The sequence below is a fragment of the Pristis pectinata genome, chromosome 6 (genome assembly GCF_009764475.1).
Source record: "Pristis pectinata isolate sPriPec2 chromosome 6, sPriPec2.1.pri, whole genome shotgun sequence".
Taxonomy (NCBI): domain Eukaryota; kingdom Metazoa; phylum Chordata; class Chondrichthyes; order Rhinopristiformes; family Pristidae; genus Pristis; species Pristis pectinata.
Window position 1 is genome coordinate 1,839,708 of NC_067410.1, and position 25,243 is coordinate 1,864,950.

Genomic DNA, 25,243 nt, shown 5'->3' on the forward strand with positions numbered 1-25,243 from the left:
TGTGATGACAGATGCAAAATAGACATTTAATTTCTCTGCCTTTTTTTTTTACTCTTCATTATAAATTCTCCCGTCCCAGCCTGGATGGGACTTACATCTGCCCTTGTTGATCTTTTCATTTTTCCACACCTATACAAGCTCTTAAAGTCTGTTTTCACGTTTCCAGTTTACTCTCATATTCTTTATTTCCTTTGTTTAAGACAATGTCTTGGTCCTCCTTTGCTGAGTTTTAAAATGTTCCCAGTCCTCAGGCCACTGTTATTTCTGGCAACATTATAAGCCTCTCCCTCAGATTTAATACCATCTTTAACTTCACGACTCAGCCGTGGATTGCCCACTTTTCTAATTACATTTTTGTGCCTTAAAAGGAATAAATATATTTTTTGCAAATCATGTACTCCTTTATTGTCTGCAGATATCTGTACCTTTTGTGTAGTTTTATAGTCAAATACAGCCAACTCACTGTTCATTCCTTCGTAGTTTCCTTTGTTTAGATTTAAGATCTTAGTTCCGGATTGAACTACAATTTATTCAAACTCAATGTAAAGCTCTATCATGTTTCCCTGAAGACCCTTCAACAACAAGATTATTAATTCACCCTTCCTCACTGCAAAATGCCTTTTCCCTGGTTGGTTCCTCAACCTGTTGTTGATTCATACACTAAAGATGATCTCCCAATCTGCCTTGTCATTGCCCTTGCACTTTCTCTGTAACTATCACCTTATTCTGCATTCTGTTTTCTTTTAACTACCTCGATGTTCTTACGTATGGCATGATCTGCCTGGATAGCACACAAACACCCTCATCCTTCGAATTCCTCCTCCTCCTTATTCCCGCTGATTTGACTTGTCCAGTCTTTATACAGATTAACGTCCCCATTCCTTGCGCCTCCAATGTCCTGATTATGCCATGCTCAATATTACACATACAAGTTGGTACCTATAAATAACTCACTGATTTCTATTACAAAACCTAAATATCTATTATCTAAAATTCCATCAATCTCTGTGCAGCAGGAAGTAAAAGACTCCACTGCTCTACTCTGAAGAACAGGAGTTTCCCCAAATGTGCTGGACTCATTCATCCCACAACCAACACCCCCAAAACAGATCATCTGTACATAATCACAGTACTGTTCGTGCAAGCTTACTGGGCACAAACTTGCTGTGTTTTGGACCTTTCACTAGTGACTACGAGCACGTGGACGGCACTTTGTTTAGCAAGTAGTTGCTTCACAGTCTCAAGTAGCCTCCAGCCCCTTCATAGGTAAAGCCAAAGTACTGCGATGCAATCACTGTTCAGGGACCCGAACGCAACAAACTGCATTGCACTTGACCAGAGGCAACATTTGTGAACTATCCACTGCAAAGTTTATAACCGAGATGCAACTTTCAGTGTAGTTACCAGGGTGCAGTTGCTGTGCAGGTTTTGCCCTGTTGCCCTCTTGTTTGGTCCGTTTGGTCCTGCTCTCCTCTCCCACCCTTTTGCTGTCAGTTTGGGCTGCAGACTCGGTCTTCCTCTTGACCATCTTTAGGCTTGATGCAACTTTGGATGCGATGCAGTGCACGGATGGCAGACTCTTCCGACCCGTTATGCAAGGAGTTATTCGCGCTGAGTTATATAAGCTCCCGTGTTACACAACTGCAATGCCCCAGGAAGCTGCAGCTCCCACAGACGTGCTGCAGCCCTTCCATGCAACCCCGGGCGGCGCCGCTCTGCGCATGTGCAAACCGCGGCGCCCTCCCGGCCGCGGGGGGGCGCGCTCGGCGGAGGACCGACCGGCAGCCCGGGCCGCCGCGCTCCTCCGGCCGGGCGGTTAAACACTGAGGATTAAGAACGGTCGTCCCCCCCCCCCACCCTCACGGTGCCCGGTGTCCGGTCTCCCCCTCCCTCACCGTCACCCGCTCCCGGTTTATTCGACGGTAAAGGGCGGAGGCCGCGCGGCCGGCGGGGTGTGCGCATGCGCGGAGAGGGTCCCGCGCGAGTCGGCCCTGGATTCGAATCCGGAGATGGCGGAGGAAGCGGAGCAGGTGGGGGGGGGGAGGAGGTGGGGAGGAGGGAGGGGAAGAGGTGGGAAGGAGGGAGGGAGGGAGGGGAGGAGGTGGAGCGGAGGGGGAGGAGGGAGGGAGGGGAGGGGGGAGGTGGGGAGGAGGGAGGGAGGGGAGGGGAGGGGGGAGGTGGGGAGGAGGGAGGGAGGGGAGGGGGGAGGTGGGGAGGAGGGAGGGAGGGGAGGGGGGAGGTGGGGAGGAGGGAGGGGAGGGGAGGGGGGAGGTGGGGAGGAGGGGGGGAGGAGGAGAGGGGGGGAGAGGGGGGAGGGGAGGGGGAGAGGGGAGGGAGGGGGAGAGGGAGGGAGAGGGAGGGGGAGAGGGAGGGAGAGGGAGGGGGAGAGGGAGGGAGAGGGAGGGGGAGAGGGAGGGGGAGAGGGAGGGAGGGGGTGAGGGAGAGGGAGGGAGGGGGGAGAGGGAGGGAGGGGGTGAGGGAGGGGGAGAGAGGGAGGGAGGGGGAGAGGGAGGGAGGGGGAGGGGGAGGGGGAGAGGGAGGGAGAGGGAGGGAGGGGGAGGGGGAGGGGGGGAGGGAGGGGGAGGGGGGGGGGGAGAGGGAGGGGGGGAGGGGGAGAGGGAGGGAGGGGGAGGGGGAGAGGGAGGGAGGGGGGGGAGTGGGAGAGGGAGGGAGGGGGGGGGAGGGAGAGGGAGGGGGGGAGGGGGAGGGGGAGGGAGGGGAGAGAGGGGGAGGGAGGGGGAGGGAGGGGGAGGGAGGGGGAGGGAGAGGGGGAGGGAGGGGAGAGAGGGGGAGGGGAGGGGGGAGGGGAGAGAGGGGGGGGAGGGGAGAGAGGGGGAGAGGGAGGGAGGGGAGGGGGGAGGGGAGAGGGGGGGGGAGGGGAGAGGGGGGGAGGGGAGGGGGAGGAGGGGAGAGGGGGGGAGGGGAGGGGGAGAGGGGAGGGGGAGGGGGGAGGGGAGAGGGAGGGAGGGGGGGGAGGGTGAGGGAGGGAGGGGAGAGGGAGGGGGGGAGGGTGAGGGAGGGGAGAGGGAGGGGGGGAGGGTGAGGGAGGGGAGAGGGAGGGGGGGAGGGTGAGGGAGGGGAGAGGGAGGGGGGAGGGTGAGGGAGGGAGGGGAGAGGGAGGGGGGAGGGTGAGGGAGGGAGGGGAGAGGGAGGGGGGGAGGGTGAGGGAGGGGAGAGGGAGGGAGGGGAGAGGGAGGGGGGGAGGGTGAGGGAGGGAGGGGAGAGGGAGGGGGGGAGGGTGAGGGGGGAGGGTGAGGGAGGGAGGGGAGAGGGAGGGGGGAGGGTGAGGGAGGGGGGAGGGAGGGGGGAGGGTGAGGGGGGGGGGAGGGGGGAGAGGGAGGGAGGGGAGGGGGGAGAGGGAGGGGAGAGGGGGAGGGAGGGGGGAGTGAGGGAGGGAGGGGAGAGGGTGGGGGAGGGAGGGGAGAGGGTGAGGGAGGGGGTGTGTGAGGGAGGGAGGGGAGAGGGTGAGGGAGGGGTGTGTGAGGGAGGGAGGGGAGAGGGGGAGGGAGGGGGGAGGGAGGGGGGAGTGAGGGAGGGAGGGGAGAGGGTATGGGGGAGGGAGGGGGGAGAGGGGGAGGGAGGGAGAGAGGGAGGGAGGGGTGAGGAGGGGGAGGGAGGGAGGGGTGAGAAGGGGCAGGGAGGAGGGAAGGAGGGGGTGGGGAGGATGGAGAGGGGGGAGGAGGGAGGGGTGGGTGTGGGGAGGAGTGAGAGGGGGTGGGGAGGATGGAGAGGGGGGAGGAGGGAGGGGTGGGTGTGGGGAGGAGTGAGAGGGGGTGGGGAGGAGAGAGAGGGGGAGGGAGTGGGGAGGGGTGACGGGTGAGGGTAGGGAGGGGGTCGTGAGGGAGGAGTGGGGGAGGGGGTAGGGTGTTGGGAGGGGGGTGAGGTGAGATAGAGAGAGGAAGGTAGTGGGGGAGTGGGCAAACATTACAAACAACAAAGCTGCCGGCACCACCCTCTGTGGCACACCACCTGTAACGGACTTCCAGTCACAACTGCCCTCTGCCTCATATCCCCTGGTCAAGTTTAGATTCAGTTTGCCAATTAGCCTCGGATCCCTTGTACTCTAACTTCTAGGCCAGCCTATCATGTGGGATATTGTCAAAAGCCTTACTGGTCCATGTAAACCAGCTCTACTGTGCTGCCTTCAAACATTTTCTTCACTATCTCCTCATAAATCTCCTGTCTTGATGCAGAGGTTTGATCTGAAATATCGACAATCCCTTTCCTCCCACAAATGCTGGTTGACCTGCTGAATTCTTCCAGCAGTTTGTTGCCCCTCAGAGCTCAATCAGATTTCTTGTATGTTTGTGAGCTTCACTATGTCAAGGATGGGCTTGAGACATGGTACAAAAAGAGGGAGATTGCTAAATGAGTATGGGGTGAATTAAGTGAATTAAATGTACAGCTTGAAGATTAGTGTGGGGAAATATATTTCTATTCACGGAGCACTGTCACAGACACTGGGGAAGTAGGGAGCTGTTCTGTGGGAGGTGCTTCACTTGAATTATTCCAATAATAATTGAATCAGATTTATTATCACTGACATATGATGTGAAATTTGTTGTTTTGCAGTAGTAGTACAGTGCAAAAACATAGAACTATCTAAGTTACAAAATTAAATGGTGCAAAAAAAAGGAATAATGAGGTAGTGTTCATGGACCGTTCAGAAATCTGGTGGTGGAGGGGAAGAAGCTGTTCCTGAGTCATTGAGTGTGGGTCTTCAGGGTCCTGTACCTCCTCCCTGATGGTAGAAACGAGAAGAGGGCAGATGGTGAGGGTCCTTAGTGATGGATGTCGCCTTCTTGAGGCACCACCTCTTCAAGATGACCCTGATGGCGGGGAGGGTTGTGCCCGTGATGGAGCTGGCTGAGTCTGTAACCCTCTGCAGTCTCTTGCGATCCTGTGCATTGGAAGGTCCATGCCAGACTGTGATGCAACCAGTCAGAATGCTCTCCACCGTACATCTATAGAAATTTGTGAGAGATTTTAGTGACATCCCAAATCTTCTCAAATTCCTAATGAAGTAGAGCCACTGGCATACCTTCATCATGATTGCATCAATGTGTTGGGCCCAGGATAGATCCTTTGAGATGTTGATGCCCAGGAACTTGAAGCTGCTCACCCTTTCCACCGCTGACCCCTCAGTGAGGACTGGTGTGTGTTCTCCCGACTCCCCCTTCCTGAATTCCACAGTCAGTTCCTTGGTCTTGCTGACGTTGAGTGCGAGGTGATTGTTGCAACGCCACTCAACCAGCTGATCTACCTCACTCCTGTACGCCGCCTCCTTGCCATCTGAGATTCTACCGAGAACAGTAGTGTCATTGGCGAATTTATAAATGGCATTTGAGCTGTGCTTAGTCACACAGTCATGAGTGTAGAGAGGGTAGAGCAGTGGGCTAAGCACACATCCTTGAGATGCTTGTGTCGATAGTGAGGAGGAGATGTTACTACCGATCTGCACTGACTGTGGTCTCCCTATAAGGAAGTCAAGGATCCATTTACAGAGGGAGGTACAGAGGCCCAGGTTTTGAAGCTTGGTTATTGGTACTGAGGGACTGATGGTGTTGAACACTGAACTGTAATCGATTAACAGTAGCCTGATGTATGTCTTGCCACTGTCTAGGTGCTCCAAAGCAGAGTGGAGAGCCAGTGAGATTGTGTCTGCTGTAGACCTGTTGTGGCAGTAGGCGAATTGCAGCGGGTCCAGGTCCTTTCTCAGGCAGGAGTTAATTCTAGGCTTGACCAACCTCTTGAACCACTTCATCACAGTAGATGTGAGTGCTACCAGGCGACAGTTGTTGAGGCAGCTCACCCTGCTCTTCTTTGGCACTGGAATGATTACTGCCTTTTTGAAGCAGGTGGGAACCTCCGACTGCAGCAGTGAGAGGTTGAAGATGTCCTTGAGTACTCCAGCCAGTTGGTTGGTACAGGTTTTCATTACCCAGCCAGGTACACCGTTGGGCCTGACGCCTTGCAGGACGTTCGGACATCGGCCTCCAAAACAGAATCAAAGACAGGAACTTAAAATAATCTCTGTTACGAGAAAAAAGTAATTGGCAAAATGAAGGGGCTAAAGGCTGATGTCCCAAATACCTGATAATTTGCATCTTTATGGTCTTAAAGGAAGTGGTTTCAGAGATAATGTGTTGGTTGTAACTTACCAAGATTCCTTAGATTCTGGAAATATCATAGAACAATACAGCACGATACAGGCCCTTCGGCCCACCATGTTGTGCCGACCTTCAAGCCACTCCTAAGACTATCTAACCCCTTCCTCCCACATATCTCTCTATCTTAAGTTCCTCCATATGCTTATCTAACAATCTCTTGAATTTGACCAACGTATCAGCCTCCACCACCACCCCAGGCAGTGCATTACATGCGCCAACCACTCTCTGGGTGAAAAACCTCCCTCTGATATCTCCCTTGAACTCCCCCCCAATTACCTTAAAGCCATGCCCTCTTGTACTGAGCATTGGTGCCCTGGGAAAGAGGCACTGGCTGTCTATCTATTCCTTTTAATATTTTGTATACCTCTATCATGTCTCCCCTCATCCTCCTCCTCTCCAATGAGTAAAGCCCTAGCTCCTTTAGTCTCTCCTCATAATCCATACTCTCTAATCCAGGCAGCATCCTGGTAGATCTCCTCTGCACCCTTTCCAACGCTTCCACATCCTTCCTATAATGAGGCGACCAGAACTGGAAAACCACATAATATCACTACTCAAGAAAGGAGACAGACTGAAAGCAGGGAGCTTCAGACCAGTTGGCCTCATTGGGGAAATACAAGAATCCATTATTAAGATAAGATATCTTTATTAGTCACATGTACATCGAAACACACAGTGAAATGCATCTTTTGCGTAGAGTGTTCTGGGGGCAGCCTGCAAGTGTCACCACGCTTCCAGTGCCAACATAACATGCCCACAACTTCCTAACCCGTATGTCTTTTTTTGAAATGTGGGAGGAAACCGGAGCACCCGGAGGAAACCCATGCAGACACAGGGAGAACGTACAAACTCCTTACAGACGGTGGCCGGAATTGAACCCAGGTCGCTGGCGCTGTAATGGTGTTATGCTAACCGCTACACTACCGTAATAGCAAGGCAGTTAGAAAATCATAAGACATTTGAGTAGAGTCAACATGATTTTATGAAAGGGAAATCATATTTGATATATTCGCTGTATTTCTTTGAGGATATAGCACAGGTTACTGCACAAGGTATGAGGGTATGGGATTGGAGGTAAAAAGTTGGCATGCATTAGGGATTGGTCAGCTAACAGAAAACGTTTGGGATAATTGGATCATTTTCAGATTGGTAATCGGTAACTAGTGAGGTGCCATAGGGATCATGCTGGGGCTTCACTATTTGCAACCTATATTAATGACCTGGATAAAGAGGGTGTTCTGTAGCCAGATTTGCCACTGATACAAAGGCAGGTTTGTCAGCAAGTTGTGTGGAGGGCATGGTGTGCAAAGGGATATAGAAAGGCTGAGTGAGTGGGCAAGAAGTTGACAGATGGAATATAATGTGGGAAATTGGGAGTTATTCACTTTGGAAGGAAGAATTGAAAAGGGAAGTAAGACAAACATTGTACATAGCAATTCTGGGGCATGAAACAAAGGGCTGGATGCAGGTATAGCAAGTAATTAGGTAGGCCGATGGAATGTTGCTCTTTATTGCAAAGAGTATCTAATATAAAAGCTGGTGAGACCACAGCTGCAGTACTGCAGATGGCTTTGGTATCCATAGTTCAGAGAGGATATGCTTGTATCAGAGGCAGTGTGGGGAAGGTTCACTAGGCTGATTCTTGGATTGAAGGTGTTTGGAGAAAGGTTGAAGAGGTTGGGCCAATACTCATTTTGAAAAGGCTGGAATCTATTATTAAGAAAGTGCTAATAAGACACTCAGATAATAATAGGGTTGGTCAGATTCAACATGGATTTATAAATGGGAAATCATGTTTGACAAACCTGAATGTTTTTGATATTGTAATTAGCAGAACAGGTGAGGGTGGACCAGTTGATGTCGTATGCTTGGAATTTCAGAAGCCTTTTTGATATGGTGCCACACAAGGTCGTTAAGCCAGATGAAAGCACACAGTATGGGTGGTAATGTTCTGGTGTGGATTGACGATTGGATAATGGGCAGAAAAGAGAGTATCAATAAGTGGGACTTCCCACTGGGGAGGTTTTGGCAAATGAGGTGCTGCAGGTTTTGGAGCTGCGGCCCTGAATGTTGAAAATCTACATCCAGTGATTTGAATGAGGGACAGCTAGTGCGATATATCCAAGTTTGCAGATGATATAAAACTAGGTGGCAGTGCACTTTGTGAGAAGAGCTTCTGGGAAATTTGGGCGTAGTGAGTGAATGGGCAAGGTCATGGCAGTTGGACTGTAATGTGGAAAGATCTCAGGTCCTCCACTTTTGTAAAACAAATAGAAAGGCAATGTATTCTTAAATGGCAAGAGATTGAACAACAATGTTGTTCAGAGGTGTTCAGAGGTGCTTGGATGCCCTTGTACAGAAATGACTGATAAGTTAACAAGCAGATACAGCAAGTAATCAAGACACATGGCATGTCTTTTACAGCAGGAGGATTTAAGTACAAGAAGAGACATCTTGATCCAGTTATATGGAGTCACAGTGAGATCACATCTGAAATACTGTGTACAGGTCTGACTTCCCTGCCCAGGGAAGTGTATGCTTGCAATAAAGGAGTGTATTGAAGTTTCTCTAGATTGTGTCCCGGATGAACAAGCTGTTATATGAGGAGAGATTAAATGGACTACATCCATCCACCCTTGTGCTTAGAAGAATAAGAGGTGACCTCGCTGAAATGAGCAAAAAGGGTTTGACGGTAGATGTGGAGTTGATATTTCTGCAAATTATATGATGCTGGAGGAACTCAGCAGGCCAGGCAGCATCCGTGGAGAAAAGCAGGCGGCCAACGTTTCAGGTCAGGACCCTTCTTCAGGACTGAAGATGGGAAAAGGGGAAGCCCAATATATAGGAGGGAAAAGCAGAGCAGTGATAGGTGGACAAAAGAGGGGGAGGTGGGGTGGGCACAAAGTGGTGATAGGTAGATGCAGGTAAGAGATGGTGATGGGCAGGTGCGGGGGAGGAGGGGAGAGCAGATCCGCTGGGGGATGGGTTAACAGTAAGGAGAAACAAGGGGGTAGAAGAAAAGAGAGAGGCTAGGAAAAAGAGGCATGGTGGGTGTGGGAGTTAATTAAAGTGGGAGAATTCAATGTTCATGCCATTAGGCTGCAAGGTCCCAAGACGGAAAATGAGGTGCTGTTCCTCCAGTTTGTGCTTGGAATTCTACTGGCGGTGGAGGAGGCCGAGGACTGACATATCAGTGATAGTGTGGGAGGGGGAGTTGAAGTGACTGGCAATGGGGAGATGCAGATCACCATTGACAGTCACTTCACCTCCCCCTCCCCCTCCATCACAGATATGTCAGTCCTCGGCCTCCTGCACTGCCAGGAGAATTCCAAGCACAAACTGGAGGAACAACACCTCCTTTTCCATTTTGGAACATTGCAGTCTAACGGCATGAACATTGAATCTCCCTCTTTAAGTAATCCCCACCTCCCTTCCCTACCCCCCACCCACAACCATGCTTCTTCCCTTTTGCAGCCTCTCTCTTACTCCTTTTTTTCTCTCTTCTTACCTTTGACCCATCCCCCAGTGGATCTGCTCTCCCCTCCTCCCTCACACCTCCCTATCACTATCTCTTACCTGCATCTACCTATCACCACCTTGTGCCCACCCCGTCTCCCCTCTTTTGTCCACCTATCACTGCTCTGCTTTTCCCTCCTATATATTAGGCTTCCCCTTTCTTCAGTCCTGAAGAAGGGTCCTGACCTAAAACGTTGACTGCCTGCTGTTCTCCATGGATGCTTCTTGGCCTGCTGAATTCCTCCAGCATCATCGTGTTTTTCATCTCGATTCCAGCATCTGCAGTCCTTTCTCTCCTTTCTGCAAATTGTGTCTAAAACCATGGGTCTCAAAAATAAGGGATCAGCCATTTGAGATAGGCAAGGAAAAGTTTCTTCACTTGTAGAACAGTTAATCTCTGGAATTTTCTATCCAAGAGGGCTGGAAGGGACCAGTTTCTGAGCATATTCAAGACAGAAATCAATAGATTTTTAGATATTAAGGAAATCAAGGGAGATGGAGTTAGTGGAGGAAAGTGCACTTATGGGAGATCGGCTGTAATGTACAGAGTCATTGGTTTAGAAGGAAACTGTGAAAATCAAAAAACTGCAGATGCTAGAAAGCTGAAACAGAAATAAGATTTTGGAGGTACTCAGCAGGTCAGACAGCAGCTGCAAATAGAGAAAAACAGAGTCCTTTTCAGGTTGAAGACCCTTCTCTGGGAAAGAGAGAAAGCAAGTTAAGTCTTAAGTTGCCGAGAGGGGAGAATGGATAGGACAAAGGAAGTATCTCTCATAGGGTGAGGCCAGAGTTGCCAAGCAGATAAGCTGTGGATGAAGTTACCTGATAGGTTAATGAGGGTAGTTAGAAGGTGGACAAAGGGATGCAAAAGTTGTGAAGTGCAGAGCTTTAGCCTGTGCTCATGAATGGAGACAAACTGAGCCAATATAGAAGATGGATAATCTACAGTCAAAGAATAATACAGCATGGAAACAGGCCCTTTAGCCCAACTCATCCATGCTGACTAAAATGCCCATCTAAATTAGTCCCATTTGAGTGTGTTTGGTCCATGTCCCTCTAAATGTTTCCTATCCATGTACCTGTCCAAGTGTCTTTTAAATATTGTTATTGTATCTGCCTTAGTCACTTCTTCTGGCAGCTTGTTCCATATATGCACCACTCTCTGGAGGCTGCACCTGGAGTATTATGTACAGTTTTGGTTACCCTGTTATGGGAAAGACATCATTAAGCTGAAAAGAGTGCAAAGAAGGTTTACAGAAATGTTGCCAGGACTCAAGGGCCAGAGTTATAGGAAAAGGTTGGGCAGGCTAGGACTTTATTCCTTGGAGTGTAGTTGACTGAGGCACTCATTATAGAAGTGAGGGGTATAGATTGAGTGAATGAACACAGTCTTTTTCCCAGGGAAAGGGAATCAAGAGGGCATAGGTTTACGGTGAGAGGGAAAAGGTTTAAAAGGGACCTACAGTGGAACTGTAAGTTCTGCTGCAGAGAAAGCAAGTAACCTAAAGTTGTTAAATTTTATGTTCAGTACAGAAAATGACCAGGAAGATGGAGTGCTGTTCATCAAACTTGGCCTGGTTATAACAGTGCAGGAGGCTGCAGATGAGTTAGAGTGAGATGGAGAAACGGCTGGCAAATTAAAGCTCAGGGTCCCTCCTGCAGAGTGAACACTGCTCTGCAAAGCGGTCTCCAGTCTCCATTTTGCTCCTCCAAGTTAGAGGAGACCACATTGAGAGCACTGAATGGAGTACACTAGATGGGAAGAGGTGCAGGTGAATTTGCTACTTTCCCTGGATGGTGAGAAGGAAAACAGTGAAAGGACAAGTGTAGCACTTCATGTGGGTTGCATGGGAAAGCGTCATGAGAAGGAGGGTGGTTGGTGGAGGTGAAGGAGCAGACAAGGGAGTTGCAAAGGGAACAGTCCCTTCGGAATCCTGAATGAGGAGTGGGAGATGTCTGGTGGTGGACTTGCATTGAAGGTTGTGGGAGTTTCAAAGGATAATCTCTTGAATGTGGAAGGTGGGTAGAAAATAAGGACCAGGGGAGCTGGCTGCGTCCAGGAGGAGAGCGGGTGAGAGGTGGAAATGGGCAAGGTGCAGTCCAGGTACTGTCAGTTACGGAGGGAAGGTGTTCCCTTTTATAGATGGTTCATGGACAGGGGACACAGATTGAAGCTAAAGGGCAAAGAATTGATGCAAGGAAAATCTTTGTTTCTACACACTGGGGTGATGATCTGGAGCTAACAGCTCGCAGGGGTGATGGAAACTGACTATCAGGACTTTCAAAAGGGAATGCAACTGGCTGGATTGTTCTACAGAGCTTCATGAACTTGGGTCATATAGCTGCTACCTGTACTGTAATAATTCTATGATATTACTTTGGATTCAGTTAAGTTGTTAAGGTATAATATACCCTGAATAAATCCGTGTCAGTTATCACCAGGTGGAATGGAAAAGCAAAGGTGGAGGCCATTCATCTCAATGTGTCTCATGCTACCTCCTTCACAGAGTATTCCATTATTTACTGTTCCCAGCTTGCTGTTGTGACCCTGCAAACCTTTTCTTTAAGTACATATCTAATTGATATTTAAAAATGCCTGTGTGAATTGTTTCAATCTCACATTTGGGTGGATTGTTACAATCTGGAAAAAAATGTATATGGGGGTGGGGTGGGGAGAAAATCATAATTTTTATAATTCTTTAGCCAGATTCTTTGGCTGGTGGGTTTCTCCAATGAGGAAAAGTTAAGTAGGTTGGACCAATACATTTTAGAGCTTAGAAGAATAAGTGATTTAATTGAAACATACAAAATTCCTACAGGGTTTGGCAGAGTAGATACCAGATGCTGTTTCCCTGGTTGGGGTGTCTGGAACCAGGGTGGCAGTATTAAGGTAAGGGGTCAACCATTCAGCACTGAGATTAAGAGAAATTTCTTCACCCAGAGAGTGGTGAATTCTTTCCCAAGAGAGTTGTGGAGACAAATCACTCTATATTCAAGACAGATTGATAGGGTTTTGGGTGTTATGGCAATTGAGGGATATGTGGTTTGCTCTGGAATGTGGAACTGATGTAAAAGATCTGCCATCTCCAAGGCAGAGCAGGCGAGACGGGTGGAATGGATTTCTCTTGCTTATTTCTTAGTTAAATATCTCTGGTTGCTGAAGTACCTAACAAAAGAAATATACTTTTTTGTTTCTGCAGCAACATGAATAGACCTTTAAATTCACAAGAAAATGATAAAATATCCCGAATGCTTTCTTAATGGGGATAAATTAGGTCCCCAACAAGGTACCAAAAACTGGGATTTGGGTAAATTATCTTAATCCTTTATGCATGAAACACTGAATATCCTGATACTGGAAACACTTTCTCTGCATCTACTTCCAACAATGTTGGACATCTCAATTAAATCAGGATTCTAAGAGATAGGATCTATGAGCATTTAGAGAATCATGGACTGATTAGGGACAGCCACCATGGCTTTGTGAGGGGAAGATCTTGCCTCACAAGCCTGATAGGGTTCTTTGAGGAGGTGAACAGGAAGATTGATGAGGGTAGAGCAGTGGATGTGGTCTACATGGATTTTAGTAAGGCGTTTGATAAGGTTCCGCATGGTAGGCTTCTTCAGAAGGCCAAGGGATCCAGGGAGGCTTGGCAGTGTGGATTCAGAATTGACTTGCCTGTAGAAAGCAGAGGTTTGTGGTGGAGGGAGTGCATTCGGATTCGAGGGCTGTGACTAGTCATGTCCCACAGGGATCGGTTCTGGGACCTCTACTTTTTGTGACATTTATTAATGACTTAGATGAGGGGGTGGAAGGGTGGGTTAGCAAGTTTGCAGATGACACAAAAATCGGTGGTGTTGTGGATAGTGTGGAGGGCTGTAGAAGCTTACAGAGGGATATTGATAGGATGCAGAGCTGGGCTGACAAGTGGCAGATGGAGTTCAATCCAGAGAAGTGTGAGGTAGTACACCTTGGAAGGACAAACTCCAAGGCGGAATACAAGGTAAATGGCAGGATTCTGGGCAGTGTAGAGGAGCAGAGGGATCTGGGGGCTCATATCCACTGAAGGTTGCCTCACAGGTAGATAGGGTAGTTAAGAAAGCTTATGGGATGTTAGCTTTCATAAGTCGTGGGATCAAGTTTGAGAGCCGTGAAGTAATGATGCAGCTTTACAAAACTCTGGTTAGGTCACACTTGGAGTACTGTGTCCAGTTCTGGTCGCCTCATTATAGGAAGGATGTGGAGGCGTTGGAAAGGGTGCAGAGGAGATTTACCAGGATGCTGCCTGGATTAGAGAGTATGGATTATGAGGAGAGACTAAAGGAGCTAGGGCTGTTCTCATTGGAGAGGAGGAGGATGAGGGGAGACATGACAGAGGTATACAAAATATTAAGAGGAATAGGTAGAGTGGACAGCCAGCGCCTCTTTCCCAGGGCACCAATGCTCAAAACAAGAGGACATGGCTTTAAGGTAATGGGTGGGAAGTTCAAGGGAGATGTCAGAGAGGGAGGTTTTTGACCCAGAGAGTGGTTGGTGCATGGAATGCGCTGCGTGGGGCAGTGGTGGAGGCTGATACGTTGGTCAAGTTCAAGGGATTGTTAGATAAGCATATGGAGGAATTTAAGATAGAGGGATATGTGGGAGGAAGGGGTTAGATAGTCTTAGGTGTGGTTTGAAGGTCGGCACAACATGGTGGGCCGAAGGGCCTGTATTCTATGGTTCTATGGATTTTGCCACCTGTCACCTTCAAGGACTTATGAATAACCATGCTCACAGTCCCTCCACTCTTGCTGTCCTTCAGTACTGCATCAGTTAGATTATACTGTTTTACAATGTCATCTCCCAAAGAACATTACTTCACAACTTTCTGCATTAAATTGCATTTGTCATGAGTCTGCAGTTTTGCACTGGATGTCTTTGAATCTTGTTATCCTCCCCACTGTTTATTACATTACCAAGTTTTGCATCATAGCTCCTCAAAGATGTGCTCCCTTCACCCATCTGAGTTAGTTATGTACAGGAAGAACATGGAGACACCATTGCATACACTTCTCCACTCAGTAAATCATCGATCCCATAACTAAATATTTCTTAAGTTACTGCCCTGTTTTGCTTATACCTTAGCTTCTGTTTATTAAATGAGTGTGTTTTTTTTTATTGGTACTTTTTCAACGGTCTTTTGGAAGCCCATATATATCAATATTACTATCTTCACTGATTCTTTAAAAAAAAATCTCCATCAGATTAGCTGACAGAGTTTGACTAATAAATCCAAGTGTTTTTTCACGTGTGATCGGGTTTTCTTTTTGACAATGATCTTTAGTTTTCCTACCATGACTGTTGTATGTTTTTCAGTTTGTCCACAAATGAAAACATCTTTTCTCACCGATACACATAGAACACACAAGCCCTACCATGACATCTTGTATGTTTTAATAAAATTACCCCTGATTCTGTTAAACTCTGTAAGGCCAATCTTACTCATCTTTCCTTATAGCACACTCCTCCCTTATCTGAGGGAATCACTATCATGAATCCACATTTCATGATGCAGCAAGACTTGTGCAGCAACACCCTTGCAATTAAGCCAACATGCCCCAGTTGCTTTCAGTTTGCTGCCATCTCATGTTACACTCTGCTTTTCATGAACCAGCACACAAGATGTCACTGCATACTAACATTGGATCGTTTACTGTTTCACAATTTTTTTTCTATACCTACCAAAATTAATAACCCCTCATTTTCTGACGTTATATTTTGCATGCCATCTCCTCGCCAAATCGAAGTCCCTTTGCAGCTTCCTGGAAAGTATACTTTCCCTCTGCTTTGCATTGTAGGCAAACCTGGACATGTTGCACTCCCTTTTCATCCAGGTGGTTATTAATGTAGGTTGTAAAGAACTGACTGCCTGGTACTAGATCCTTGTGGCACTAGTACCAGCCTGCCAACTTGAAAAAGACCACATTTTGTTTACTCTTGCTTTGGTTTCTAACTAGTCATCTAGCCACACACATTACTCCTAAACCTGTGAACCGTTATTTCACTTAACAACCTTTTGTATGGTATCTTATCAAATGTCTTCTGAAAATCTCTTAACTACCCTGCTGGTATATATCCTCGGAAAAAAGCTTGAGTTTATCTAATGCTATTTCCCTTTCAAAAAAACATGTTGACTCTGCCTAATCATAAGATTTTCTGAATGTCTTTTAACAGTATATTCCAGCAGTTTCCTGATAACTGATGTTAGTCTATAGTTAATAATTAACTGTCATTGGACACTTGGTTCCCCCACCTTTTCAGGTATATGAATGTTTTCTATGGTAAAAATATTATGAATTTACCCATTAGTATTTAGTTTAAGCTAACTCGAGAATTGTTTGTAACCGCAACCAACCAACTGGTACAGGGAATATTGGTTATAGTCACAATGGATTTGTTAAGTAAATTGGATCCAAAGCAACCAGTTTTCTGAGCCATCATACCCCAAAAATACATTCTATGTTTCATTCATTACTAGCGCCATCTTCTCTTCTGCAGATTGAGCCATTCCTTGTCATCCTTGTTTACTTCTTGGCAGACAAAGCTGCTCCATGAAAGGAACCTTTTATGGGTTGTCTAGAATTCTGTGACAAATGTCACATTTCAGCATGTGGCCCTTTTGAGTGTTTCAACACCTCGTTTGTTCTTCTATTTAATTGGTGTTCCAGCTCTACTTGTTTCAAGTAGTATACTTTACATAGAACAGTACAGCGCAGCACGGACCCTTCGGCCCACAATGTTGTGGGTGTGGGGGTTACTTAAAGTGGGATGATGTTGTGCTGACCTATATAAACCTTATCCCCCTCTCTACTTCACCTCCCATAACCCTCTATTTTTCTTTCATCCATGTGCCTAATAGTCTCTTAAATTACCCTATCATATGATCCTGCCAGCACCCCTAGCAGTGATTTCCAGGCACCCACCACTCTCTGTGTAAAAAAAAACCTGACATCTTGCTTGAACTTTTCTCCACGCACCTTAAATGGGTGACCTCTAGTATTGGCCATTGCCACCCTGGGGAAAAGATGCTGGCTGTCCAATATCTATGCCTCTCATAATCTTGTGTACCTCTATCAAGTCTCCTCTCCATCCTCCATCACTCCAAAGAGAAAGGCCCTAACTCTCTCAACCTCTCCTCATAAGACATGCTCTCCAGCCCAGGTAGCCTCCTTGTAAATCTCCTCTACACCCTCTCCAAAGCTTCCACATCCTTCCTATGATGTGGTGACCAGAACTGAACACAATATTCCAAGTGTGGTCTAACCAGACTCTTGTAGAGCTGCAACGTTACTTCTTGGCTCTTGAACTCAATCCTCTGGCTAATGAAGGCCAGCACACCATATGTCTTCTTAACCACCCTATCCACTTGTGAGGCGACTTTGAGGGATCTATGTACTTGGATCCCAAGATCTCTCTGTTCCTCCACACTGCTAAGAATCCTGCCATTAACCATGCACTCTGCCTTCAAATTCGTTCTTCCAAAGTGTATCACTTCACACTTCTCCGGACTGAACTCCATCTGTCACTTCTCTGCCCAGCTCTGCATCCTGTCTAAATCCCGTTGCAACCTACGACAACCTTCTTCACTATCTACTACACCACCAGCCTTCGTGTCATCTATAAACGTCCCAACCCTCCTTCCACTTCCTCATCCAAATCATTTATAAAAATCACAAAGAGCAGGGGTCCCAGAACAGATTCCTGCAGAACACCACTTGTTACTGACCTCCAGTTTGAATACTCCCCTCCTACAAATACCTTCTGTCCTCTGTGAGCAAGCTAGTTTTGAATCCACACAGCCAATTTCCCATGGATCCCATACCTCATGACTTTCTGAGCCAACCATGGGGAACCTTCTCAAACGCCTTGCTAAAATCCATATATACCACATCCACTGCACTACCTTCATCAATTTGTCTTGTCACTTCCTCAAAAAAAACTCTCTTAAGCTCATGAGGCACGACCTGCCCTTCACAAAGCCATGTTGACTGTCCCTAATATGACTATCCTTCTTCAAATGCTCATAAATCCTGTCCCTAAGAATCCTCTCCAATAGTTTGCCCACCACGGATGTAAGACTCACTGGTCTATAATTCCCAGGATTATTCCTTTTACCTTTCTTGAGCAATGGAAAAACATTTACCATCCTCCAATCCTCCAGTACCACTCCTGTGGCCAGAAAGGACTCAAAGATCATTGTTAATGTTCCAGCAATCTCTTCCTTTGCTTCCCATAGTAACCTGGGGTATATCCTGTCAGACCCCAGGGACTTATCTATCCTCATGCTTTTTAGAAGCTTCAATATTCTTGCTTTCTTAACCTCGACACGCTCCAACACATTTGCCTGTTCTACGCTAACCTCACATTTGTCTAAGTCCCTCTCACTGGTGAACACTGAAGCAAAATATTCATTAAGGACCTCCCCTACCTCCAGACACATTTTCCCCCCCCTTATCCCTAAGCGGTCCTACCCTCACCCTAGTCATCCTCTTCCTCACATATGTGTAGAATGCCTTCGGTTGACAGTCTGCTTGTTAATATTCAGGACTAGATGAGCAAAAATTCCTGAAGCCCAATATTGGAAAGATTGAATCCTTGCTGCAAGCTCATTTTCCTAGCCACAGATTCTATCCCTCACCCTGGCAACTATTTGAAACAGGACCAGATTGTTAGCAACCTTAGCCAATTGGATGCAAATCTGACTTGGTGGTAGTGGAGTGTTGTTTTACAGATTGGAGGTCAATGACCAGTGGTATGCCACAGGGATATGTGCTGGGTTCATTGTTGTTTATCATCTATGTTAATGATTTGGATGAGAATGTAGCTGATAGCATGATTAGTAAGTTTGTGGATGAAAATTTGTGGTATAGTGGACAGTGAAGAAGGTTATCGAAGATTACAACAGGATCTATATCAACAGGGAAAATGGGTCAAGGAATAGCAGATGGACTTTAACTTGGACAAGTGCAAAGTGTTGTATTTTGGTAAGTTAAACTCAGGCAGCACTTGAACAGTAAATAGTAGGGCCTAGGAGAGCCCTGGAAAGATGTAAAGGGGACCTGAGGTCCAGGTATTTCACACAGGCTGGTGGGTATAAGGAATGAGCTGCCAGAGGAAATTATAGAGGCGGATACAATTACAATGTTTAAAAGTCCTTTGGACAGGTACATGGTTAGGAAAGGTGTAGATGGATATGAGCCCAACACAGACAAATGGGATTAGCTCGGGTAGGCATCTTGATCGGTATGGATGAGTTGGGCTGAAGGGCCTGTTTCCATGCTGTATAACGCTGTGCTTGATTGACCCTGGGGTGAGCTTCAGATCCTGTCATTAACACAGCCTATTTCCCCATCTGTAACATTGCCCAACTCTGCTGAAACCCTCACCCACACCTTTGTTAACTCAAGATTTGTGCATTCCAGTACACCCCTGGTTCTTTCTCCCTATTCTGTCTGAGGCCATTTTCCTACCTCTTACCAAGTCCTATTCATCAATTTGGCCTGTACTTGTTGACACAATAACTCCTACGTAGTGCATTGATTTCTCATCTTTGTTCAGGTTTTTTGCACCTCCCCATGGTCTGACCACTTGCTTACCCCCACCAAATCTCCATAAATTCCTTCAACCCATAACCCTCTGAGTTATCTGCAGTTCTAACACCTTGACCATCCCTGATTTTAATTAAAAAAACCCACAATGTTGGAAGAACTCGGTGGCCCTATCAACTATGGCAGAGGGGAAGCCCTGTCTGCAGAAGGAGGAGGACATTTCAGAAGCCCTTGAGTAGAATCTGAAAGGAGGAGGAATAAAAAGCAATAGAATTCCCTTGGTCCTCACGTGATCCCACCATCAGTCACATCTTCCCCTCTCCTCTCTGCACACACTCCTTTCTTCATGACTCCCTGTTTGCTCATCCCTTCCCACCCACCCCGTCCTGTTGCCTAGCACATTCTCCTGCAACCATAAGAGGTCTCCCTTCACATCATCCCTCACCATCAGCCAGGGACCTAATCAGCTCTTCCAGGTGATGTAGAGGTTCACCTGTATCTGGTCTTCTGTGTTCAATGCTGGCAATAAAGCCACCTCTACATTAGTGAAACCAAGTGTAGACGAGGTGACCGTTTTGTGGAGCATCTGTGCTCTATTTGCAAGAGCCATCTTGAGCTTCTGATTGTATGTCATTTCAACTTTCCTTCCCACTCCCATAATGACATTCAATTTTCTAATTTTAGATAACCCACACGCTCTGTCCCTCACACACTTGCCTATCCCCTAGTTTTCTTCTTTCTTTGTTCATCTCTTCCATCCCCTGCCCCCACCTGGTTCCATCTGCCTATCATCCCCTCCCCATCTGGTTCCACCTATCACCTACCACCCTCCCTCCACCTCCCACCCCCACCTTGTATTGCTATATACTGGCTATCTTTCCTCTTGGTCCTAATGCAGGGTCTTGTCAGGAAACTTTGACACACTTTATGCCTTCATGGATGCTGCCTGACCTGCTGAGTTCTTCCAACATTCTGTTTTTTGTTCAGGATTCCAGCATCTGCGGTCTCTTCTGTCCTCAGTATTTTACTTACCCCCAATGTGAAAGCCATGCCTTCAACTGCAGAGGCACTACACTCTGGAATTCCCTCACAAACCTCTCATCCTGTCGTAGAGTTGTGCAGCACGGAAAAAGGCCCTTCAGCCCACGTGTCCATGCCGACCAAGATGTATGTTTAAACTAATCCCATTTCCCAGCACTTGACCCATATCCCTCTAACCTCTTGTCATCCAACTCACTTACAATGTAATAAGGCCCTATCTCTGACCAAGCTTTGGTCATCTATCCAACTATCCCTTTTTTCTTTCCCAGTGTTGAATATTGGTTGCTCAAACTCGTCTGAAGTGCAGTGGGATGTTTTCCAATGTTAAAGATGCTGTGCAAATACAAATAATTAATTCCAGACTTTCTAGACAACACTATAGCAAATTTCTTTTAATTATATATGCAGAGCAGCTTTGTGAAATGTTGATGGGGGGAAAAGTCTGAAGGAGTGCTGGAGACACTTGTAACTTCCTTGGTCTAATCATTATCCGTTACAAAGGATATTTATTAAAGACAAATTAGGACCTCAGCATTAATGAACAGAGTAAATGGCTATAATTCTTAGTCCCGGTCTTGAAATGGGGGGAAAAAAGGCAATGGTTTCAGCTGATGTCTGAGACATGACTTAATAGTGTATCTGGAGTATGGAAGATTACCAAGTCAGTGAGAAGGTTCTGTTGCGTCATCATCCTCCAGGACTGCATGCCAATCGCTTCTCAAGTGTAGTGCAGGTGACTTTCAATTATTAAACATTGCAGATGGTGCCTGTTCTATTACGAGAAGCTGTGTCGTGTGACGGATCCCGCAGAGTATTAATTTCCTTTGTATTTGCAGTGGCATCCAGTTACCAAGAATCAAATTGATCAGGAAGAGAGGTCATTTCTAAATATAGCACTTCCTGGGCAGTAATGGTATTGACTGGTTTTTGTGTCGTGACACCACATCAATTGAAGTGACTAGAGGTAATCTGTAAATGGGTTTTGCAATGCACTATAGTAAATATCCAGATATTGTATTTGGATTATAGTTTTTAAATGTTTCCACTAGATGGTGCCATACACTCAAATGTTACAACAACAGGTTACAGACACAGGAGATCCTGAAACTACATATTGTCTACATTTATAAGGCAGTTCATCACAAAGTCTCAAGCTCCGGGAGTTGACCAACAGTAATGTACGTAAATTGGAAGCAGTAGCCTTACAATGTCAGTAGGAAGAGAAGCCATTTCATCGTTTCTGTGAGACTCCAGAGAGATCCTGGACCGTAGTGTAGCCATTGCAAATCTGAGGATATCTGTCAATATGAAGGAAGGCTTAGGTGGGGCTTTTGCCCCTATTAGAACAAAGCAGTTTACCAAATGACATTGCTAGGTGTGTGAAATTATGGATAGGGCAATTGGTAAGCAAAGTCTGACTAATTATCTCAGTGACATCTCCTACAAGTAATCTATTGTTTTTCAAGTGGGATAAGGGCCAGTGATGTAGCTTGACGTCAATGAGGTCTTCTTATAGAATCATACACCACAGAAATGGGCCCTTGCCTCATCCATGGCGACCATGATGCCCATCTTCGCTAATCCCATTTGCCTGCTTTAGGACTGTATCACGTGCCACCAGGCTCAAGGACAGCTTTTATCCAGCTGTCGTAAAACTATTGAATGGTCCCCTAGTACGATAAAATGGACTCTTGATCTCACAATCTACCTCGTTAAGACCTTGCACCTTATTGTCTGCCTGTTCTGCACTTTTTCTGTAACTGTGACATTTAATTCTGCATTCTGTTGTTTTCCCTTGTCCTACCTCAATGCACTGATGTAAATGATCTGTATGGATGGCATGCAAAACAAAGTTTTCACTGTACCTCTTTACATGTGTCAATCAACCAATTACCAATTTACCTTTCTGATCCAAGTACCTGTCAAAAGTTGTAATTCTGTCTACTTTTGCTACGTCCTCAGGTAGTTCATTCCAGATAATTGCTGCCCTCTGAGTGGAAAAACCTGCCCTTGGGGTATCCTTTAAATGTCTGACTATCTATCCTGTCTATGTCCGTTTATAATTGTGTAAATCTCTATTGGTCACCCCTCAGCCTCCCGTACTCCAGTGAGAATAAAGCCAGCCTACTAGTCTTCTGTCTTGCCTTTTGTTCCCTCTTCACTCAACACTTCCACCACCCACAACCCCCCCACCATCCCAACCTTGTCCCCTGCAGGTCCTGTGACTTCTCACCAGTCTTTGGCCTTCTAGTCAAACTTCACCTCTTCATTTGTTCACCTTGGATTTGTTGGGCTGTTGACTTGGAGGGTGGGATACGGAAGGAATGGAATTTTGTCCAAGACTCTTACTGCCCTTGTGGAATAGCCACACGCTATCAGGGAAGGGTCACGCAGGTATCGAGAGCCATCGTCATTGTACGTTACCCTTGCTATCCACCAAACTGCAATTGGCAAACTCTGAATGTAGATCAAACCTGCAGCCTTATTCTGCCCTTCCCATCCTCTTCTGGCTCGCTCTTACTTTTGAACAATCTGTCAAGAAAGGCTTTAACCTCAAGCATCTTATGAGGTTATTAAATATATCCCTTCATTGTTAATGATATTTTTGCCTACCGAGAGAGTGTGGGATCAGTTTTAAGATGCCAGCCATTCTGGGATTTTATTTGAGACGTAATTCCAGATGTGTTTTTTTTATTTGATTACTGAATAAACCATTTGATTCATTAATTTCTGAACCAACTTGAATCAGGCAATCATATTGAGTTACATGGGACCTGAACTGTCCCACCAAGTCGATAGGGTAAAATAAAAACTTGGAATAACCATACTTCTACAAATGAGTTGTTTTATGTTCTGATGTAGAAAAAGTACACTTCTACAGTAAATATTTTTATTTAAATATCTGCAACAAATCTAATTTTCATCCGTCTTGGTCACCATTTATCCAAATATTTAACATGTTGGCATGGGAAATTGTACATAAGCTGGATTGTTTTAATTTTGTGTGATACATCTCTGGTGCATCTTTCTTAATTCACACAAGATCTGATGTATCCTGGCTTCAGCACTACTTTGCTATCATTTCTCTCAATCCCTCCAATCCTCTGTATTGTCAGATTTCTTGTCCCATCTCAAGTCTTGGAGGAGCCACAATTTCTTCAAATTTTAAAACTGCAATGACCAAAACTGTTGTCATTAAACTTTCTCCACCTCCTGCCCTGTCCCCATCTGGCCACAAGCTCTGCATTCTTAGGCACTGATTCCATTCCCTTATCTGGCCATTTTAATTTTGAAGGCGTGAAGTGGTAGCCAGTACAGAGGCACAGATGATAGCTGGAGGACACCAGGACTGAGAAATAAGTTTACCAAGGAAAGATGGGGGGAAAAGAACTTGCATTTGGATTGGTATTGGTTTATTATTGTCAGTTGTACCGAGGTACAGTGAAAAACTTGTCTTGCATACCGATCGTACAGGTCAATTCATTACACAGTGCAGATACATCGAGTTAGTACAGAGTGCATTGATGTAGTACAGGTAAAAACAGTAACAGTACAGAGTAAAGTGTCACAGTTACAGAGAAAGTGCAGTGCAATAAGGTGCAAGGTCACAACAAGGCAGATCGTGAGGTCATAGTCCATCTCATTATATAAGGCAACCATTCAATGGTCTTATCACAGTGGGATAGAAGCTGTCCTTGAGTTTGGTGGTACGTGCCCTCAGGCTCCTGTATCTTCTACCTGATGGTACCCGATGGGATAAATGAGTCTAAAAGCTAGGGCACTTCTGGAGTATGTACAAGATTATTTTACAGCATTGTGGCCGAGAACCAGCAAAGGAACAGGCCACATGAGAATTAGTGCTGAGTAAAAGGACAGGGGTTACAGGGAAGCAGTCACACCTAATTTGCAGGTGGCAGGTATTTGGGTGACTGTCAGGAGAGAGAAAGGGAATAGGCAGTCAGTGCAGGGTAGCCCTGTGGCCATACCCCTCAATAACAAGTGTATTGTTTTAGATGCTGTTGGAGGGGACGATCTACTGGGGAAAGCCGTAGCAGTCAGGTCTCGGACACTGTCTGGCTCTATGGCTCAGAAGGGAAGGGGGGGAGTGGGTGGAAGAGGCAAGTGGTAGTGATAGGGGATTCATCGGTTAGGGGAGCAGACAGGAGGTTCTGTGGATGAGAACAAGACTCTCAGATGGTATGTTGCCTCCCAGGTGTCAGGGTCAGAGATGTCTTGGATCGAGTCCATAGCATTCTTAAGGAGGAGGGTGAGCAGCCAGAGGTCGTGGTACATGTTGGTACCAATGACATAGGCAGGAAAAGTGACAAGGTCCTGCAAAGTGAATTCAGGGAATTAGGTGCTAAGTTAAAAGACAGGACCTCCAGGGTGGTGATCTCAAGCTTGCTACCTGTGCCACATGCTAGTGAGACAAGAAATAGGAAGATAGTGCAGTTTAACGTGGCTCAGCAGATGGTGCAGGAGAGAGGGCTTCAGATCATTGGGCTCTCTTCCAGGGCAGGTGGGACCTGTACAAATGGGACAGTTTGCACCTGAACTGGTGGCGGACCAATATCGTTGCGGGAAAGTTTGCTAGTGCTGCGTGATGGTGGGGGGGGGGTGCGCGGGGTTAACTGGAGTTGGGGGGAGGGGGTGGGAACCAGAGTGGCAGGACAAGTGGAGAGGCTGTGGGGAAAGTAGATGTTAAGACTACAAGCAAAGATGGAAACTGAAAGGTTGAGCGTGGTGGGACTAATGTTCTGAGCTGCATCTATTTCAATGCAAGGAGTATTGTAGGTGAGGCAGATGAACTTAGAGCATGGATCCGTACATGGAATTATGATGTTGTAGCCATCAGTGAGACTTTGTTGCAGGTCTGGCAGTTCAATTTTCCGGGGTTCCGTTGTTTTAGACACGATCAAGGGGGAGGG

General features: G+C 46.7%; 2 protein-coding genes across 2 annotated transcripts in view; one reads left to right on the forward strand and one right to left on the reverse strand.

Moving 5' to 3' along the window:
- The window catches only part of xpc (xeroderma pigmentosum, complementation group C), a 28,230-nt gene extending 26,533 nt beyond the window's left edge, over positions 1-1,697 (reverse strand). Inside the window, exon 1 of the mRNA XM_052017444.1 lies at positions 1,405-1,697. Within this exon, the coding sequence (XP_051873404.1) occupies positions 1,405-1,528 (124 nt within the window). The 5' untranslated portion in view covers positions 1,529-1,697. The remainder of the gene's footprint in view (positions 1-1,404) is intronic.
- Positions 1,698-1,795: 98 nt separating this feature from the next.
- The window catches only part of lsm3 (LSM3 homolog, U6 small nuclear RNA and mRNA degradation associated), a 40,934-nt gene continuing 17,486 nt past the window's right edge, over positions 1,796-25,243 (forward strand). Inside the window, exon 1 of the mRNA XM_052017478.1 lies at positions 1,796-2,030. Within this exon, the coding sequence (XP_051873438.1) occupies positions 2,010-2,030 (21 nt within the window). The 5' untranslated portion in view covers positions 1,796-2,009. The remainder of the gene's footprint in view (positions 2,031-25,243) is intronic.